Genomic DNA, 5562 nt, shown 5'->3' with positions numbered 1-5562 from the left:
TAACACAACTTTATTGTGTCAAAATACATTTAAAGCATATGTTTAGGGCGTTACAGCTGAGCTGTATTCTTACTATATATCGTTCGCGCTGTGTAAAACTGTTAAAAAGTAATTTCATATCGTAACCAGTAACTGTTGGTAACAGACATTAGCGTGCGAGCATGACTCACACATCCTTTTTCCTCCCACTGTAGATGCTCTCGTACTGTATGTGGCACCCACCCAAGATGGTGCAAAATTGGCTTCGGTATGCACCAGACAGGCAAGGTGAGAGTGGACGCCAACACCAGGAATTGTGAATGCTATAGAATTGTAATAAATATGCGTTTATGTACACAAAAGTTGTGAGGTGTGGTCCTTTCTAAAGTTTTTGTTAGTTTTTCACATCCTGGTTTTAGATTAAGCGAGGATTTTAAGCCTGGATATCATTTTATTACCGTTGAAATAGAATTGAAACCGCATTGTTTTTTTCAATATTCCTGATAACTGAAATACTTTCAGTTGTTCTATGGTCAGAATTTCATTGTTGTGTCAATATCAAACAATGTGCAACATGATGATGTAGAATCAACATCAGATGTTCAGTGTTGTTTCAATGACTCATTGCAACATTGTTTCAATATTCTTGGCAATTGAAATACTATTGAAATTCTGTTTTTCTATGTTAAAAATTTCAATGTTATTTCGGCATTAAAAATGGTACAACATAATGTAGAACCAACGTCAGATTTCAGTTGATTCAATGACATACTGGGAAAATAACATTGCGTCAATATATTTTCAGTAACTTCTTGCTGCCTATATGTTTCGTAAAGTGTAATCAAAGGTAAACATGTCTGATAATTTGATTTCTTAATTAAAATAACACCGCAACAAGAATGGCATCACATTTAAGATATAGTAAATAAAAAAAATAAAAAAAACATAATATAAAAACACTTTTTTTTATTGACAATTAAACATACACAAAAAGTAGTCATTCCAGTTCACATAGCTTTCACAATTTTCACAATACAGTGCAAATATCAATGTTGTTGAACTGAAAACAATACAATTCAGCTAACGACAGAGCAATACGTCACATAAAAACCGGAAAAGGAAATCGTTCTAAAAAGGCCATGTGACCACCAGCGTCCGAAAACATTAAATCCTGTATTCATTATATGTTTATGATATACATTATATATATTATGTCTGTGATAGCGGGTATGGCTCAAACGGGGTCTATTTAAGTTTTATGTCTTCTTTCTTTGCCGGAGTTTTGTGAAACCATTTCGAACAGATGTGCTCGACCAATCAGGTGCTCCGGTAGTTTGATCCAGCCAATCGGCTAACAGTGCTCTAGGATTTAAACCAAGACAAGCAGCTCACTGTGGTGTGAGCAATTGGGCATAGTACAACGTAATCCTTGTATAGCAACGGCGTGTCTTTCGAAGCAGCGAGCATTTAAGAATGGCACTTCGTGTTACAAGGGTAAGTACTTTGCAACTTCTAAAGGATGTTTGTTGTAAGTCTTATATCGGCGTTGCAGCGACGTAAATGCTACACTTTCGGGTTTGTGCTAAATGATACACTCGCTTCAGCGCCTGTGCATCGCTTCAATTGCTAAATGTCGTCGCTGCGGCTAAACTAAATGAATAACTTTCGTTTGTTTTTTCCAGAACCGCTTGGCTTCCTCAAGGACTGACCTCGCTGGAAAGACTTGCACAGTTACTGGGCCAGCACTCAAGACGCGAGCCGCTCTTGAGGAAATTGGTAACGTCCCAGCTAACAGAGAGCCACAGAAGAAGGTGATGTGTATTTATCAAAATACTGGGATTTAATTTTAATAATCGAGGAGCTTTCAAACAAAAGTATTTAGCATTAGCCTTGTAGCCATGGCTTTTGGGACAGCTGTAATAAAAATCCTGCAGCCATTTTATAACCCCCCCCCCCCCAAGGATTTTCAAAGCATGTCACAGTTGAGACTACTTAGTGTCGTGAATGCTTTTATGTTTCTAAACTTTTTTTTTTTTTTTTTTTTTTTTGGTCTCCATTTGATTGAAGCACTTTTTGTTTATGATGTCCCCTTTTTAGACAATCAAGAAGGCCCAGGCTGTTAAAAAGACAAAGGCTCCTGTTGTGACTGAAAAAGCTGAGCCCAAACCTAAAAATGTTCCTGTGGTACAGGTAAGTATTTTATCAGTGTAGCTGATTTAAAAGTGCTTGAACTACCTTCATGTCACTGTTCTAGGCTAAGCTTGTGCCAGTGTCCCCAACGCCAATGGAGACTTCAGGCTGTGAGCCCGCTGACTTGTGTCAGGCATTTTCTGATGTCATTCTGCACACTGCTGTCAGGGATGTGGACGCAGATGACTATGACAATCCGATGCTCTGCAGTGAATATGTAAAAAATATATACAAGTACATGCGGCAGCTGGAGGTGAGAAATGTGCTGCCAAGCAGACTTCTCCATTTACAAGATGGTTCTTGATTATAAATCTGGAAATCATTTACTTCTGTACAGCAAATTGTTGCTCCTTTTTGTGAAATGGTTTCCTCTTGGAAGTTTTAAAGACAATCAGCCTGTCTGCTGAGGTTTCCATGTACAGTACAATGGTGTTAATGCTTTGAAGTTTGGCCTAAAATCCTGCTGTATAAAGGTGGCATGTTATGATTTTCATACAATGGCACACTTCTTTCAAATGTCCTTTTCAGGCTGAGCAGAATGTCAGAGCAAATTATCTCCAAGGCCAGGAAGTGACCGGTAACATGCGTGCCATACTTCTTGACTGGCTAGTCCAAGTGTCCCTCAAGTTCCGCCTGCTGCAGGAAACCATGTACATGACTGTGGGAATAATTGACCGCTTTCTTCAAGTAAGTCCTCATCATGAAGTGCTTGCCTCATGAAAGTAAATGTGACAGTAAGCAATTGGTTTTCACTCCCAAAGGATAACCCAGTCTCCAAGAAACAGCTGCAGCTTGTTGGAGTTACTGCTATGTTCCTTGCTTCCAAATATGAGGAAATGTATCCACCGGAGATATCCGACTTTGCCTTTGTGACAGACAGGGCTTACACCACTGCCCAAATTAGAGAGATGGAAATGACAATCCTGCGTGTGCTGAAATTTCAACTCGGCCGCCCCCTTCCCCTGCATTTTCTCAGAAGGGCCTCAAAGATTCATGAAGTTTGTTGCAGAAACTAGATTCCCCCACCCACCTGTGGGCTAAAACGTTAAACTGTCTTTCATGTCTTCACTAAGGTAACTGCAGAGCAACACACCCTGGCAAAATACTTGCTCGAGTTAACCATGGTCGACTATGAAATGGTTCATTACCTGCCTTCGTTGGTGGCCAGTGCTGCTTTGGCTCTTGCGCTCAAGCTCTTGGATGCCGGTGAATGGGTAAGTGTTGTACTCAAATGACTATAGGTGTTTCCTGACCTTTTTATTGAGGTAAGGCACAAATAGAGCTGCGTACTGTCTTTAGTTTTGTTACTGAAATGCTGACTCGTTATGGCCATAAAGCACTGTTCTGGATAGTGGCGGGCAGATGACATCCATTACTGGCCAGTGTTGTGCTGTCTGACCACTGCCGTTACAAGGTTGACTCAAGAAAAACAATTACAAATTTGAACATGTAATGGTGATGTTTCTGAAAATGTGGCCATTGTTCTGGAAGTGAATCACTAGTTTAGCAGCTCTGGGGAAAAATCTCATGGCATGCCATCAAACAGATGGCACATTGTTTACACTCGTGACTACACATTGCAACCACAAATATGGCTTTGGGAAGTTATCGGCAGCATTTAGCTTTTATTTCGGCAAAGCCGCAAGTGTGTGACAAGACAATGGTCCTTACAAGTAACAAAAATGCTGACTTCTGGCATAAAAAAAAAACTATGCCCCATTTTTGGCTGTACTTTCTGATTACATGAACTACAACAGAAAACTTGTACATATCCTAGCCTGGAAAGTGGTACATTTGCCAGTTACTGTTCTCTCACTGATTCTTGACAGCTGGAAGTAAAAAGTGGCTCAGTACACTTGGAGCAAACGATAAAATCCAGTGAAACTCCTTCACCAGTCGTTCCAAACTTAATTTCACATTAAGCATGATGCAGTTGGACCAGACATCTCATAATTGGTGCGCTTGTATAGGTGTTTGATGCTATATATTGTACGTGATCACAATTCTTAAACCACAGAGATTAATGATGCAGGTTGCAAAAGTGGTTGTCTTGCTGACTCATAATGTGAGTAAATTTTGCTCAAGTTCTGCTTTTTCAGCCAAATGACTATAGTCACTCATTGATGTAAAACCTTTTCTACTATAGTACTTGGATGGCTTAAGGCAGTGTGGCTCACAAAGTTTAGGTTGGCTGTGTTCTGCCTGTCACTATTTTGCTGGCACAGATGTGTAAGACCGGTTTAGATAATTTCTCAGGAGTTAGTGAATCACTAGTCTACATGCCATGAGTGAAGTGATGCTGACTTAATTCTTTAGGATGCGACGCTGCAACACTACATGGAGTACACCCCAGACAGTTTGATACCCGTCATGGCGCACATTGCAAAGAATGTTGTGAAGGTGAATGAAGGACAAACTAAGCATATGGTAAGAGGCTGCTCAACTTGTCTTTACTTCATTTACAGTACATTGTATGATTTGACTTTCCTTTACAGGCTGTCAAAGGAAAGTACTCTACTTTAAAACAGATGAGAATTGCAACAATCGCACAGCTCAAGTCTTCCATAGTGAAAGATCTTGCAAAGCAGCTCGCAGTGAGTTAAATTTGTGTGAAATGGTTTGCTTTTGTACAGATTTGACCTAATTTCTCCACCCTAAAGCTTTTTATCACTTTTAATGTTTTAAGTCTATTTTAAATCTGTGTGAAAGTGTTTTCTTTTAAAGCTTGAAATGGATATAATTCTTACACCTGCATCAGATCATTTAATCTGTCAAATGCTTGTATTGGTAATTAATCCCTGATTGTTGGCAATGTTTTACTCCTTTTGCCCTGCAAGACTCTGTAGGTTTCGATTCACATTTCTGCTGTTCAAGTTATGTAAATGTACAGCAAGTTTTCATTGGTTTACATTCTTGAATGTTTGAAATTAAATGTTTTGACCAGAAGTTTGAGTCCTTTTGTTTATTTTGCTAGCCTCTAGAGGTTGCAATTGGTTAGCATACAGACTAGGTTGCGTTAACATGTGGCACTGAATTTGTTTCCTGCCAGCAGAGGGTACTCTTTACTATAAAGCCTGTGATGTGTTTAATGCCCTGTACAAATACAGGTTCTGAGAATTCAGTCACTCACTAATGGTAAATTCTGAGTAATGTAACTATTCTCCTCTGGCTTTTGAGGAAATTCGGCCCACTTTGCATTTGCATGGTTTACTGTGAATGCATATTCAATGCGTTCACTTGCAAAATGCTCCAGGTAATCTGTTTAGTCTTCGACTGTTTTATTAAACATGGACCAGCCTCAAAATGCGTTTTTTTTTTTTTTTTTTTTTTATTTTTTTATTTTTTTTTTTTATTTTTTTTTTTTGGTTCCCCCATAGACTTGGTACAAAATTG

The 5562-nt window shown here is 39.1% G+C and overlaps 1 protein-coding gene across 1 annotated transcript; it reads left to right on the top strand.

The window, feature by feature from the left end:
• Positions 1–1364: 1364 nt before the first annotated feature.
• On the top strand, positions 1365–5115 carry ccnb1 (cyclin B1). The gene is made up of 9 exons (XM_061698266.1): positions 1365–1473; positions 1662–1790; positions 2077–2169; positions 2234–2422; positions 2698–2856; positions 2931–3167; positions 3243–3383; positions 4486–4596; positions 4665–5115. The coding sequence occupies exons 1-9, from the start codon at positions 1453–1455 to the stop codon at positions 4770–4772; spliced, it is 1188 nt and encodes a 395-aa protein (XP_061554250.1). The 5' UTR covers positions 1365–1452; the 3' UTR covers positions 4773–5115.
• The last annotated feature ends 447 nt before the right edge of the window (positions 5116–5562 follow it).

The sequence above is a fragment of the Phycodurus eques genome, chromosome 15, assembly GCF_024500275.1.
Source record: "Phycodurus eques isolate BA_2022a chromosome 15, UOR_Pequ_1.1, whole genome shotgun sequence".
NCBI classification, from domain to species: Eukaryota; Metazoa; Chordata; class Actinopteri; order Syngnathiformes; family Syngnathidae; genus Phycodurus; species Phycodurus eques.
The sequence above is the reverse complement of the archived record's forward strand: the minus strand, read 5'-3'. Positions and strand labels throughout refer to the sequence as shown.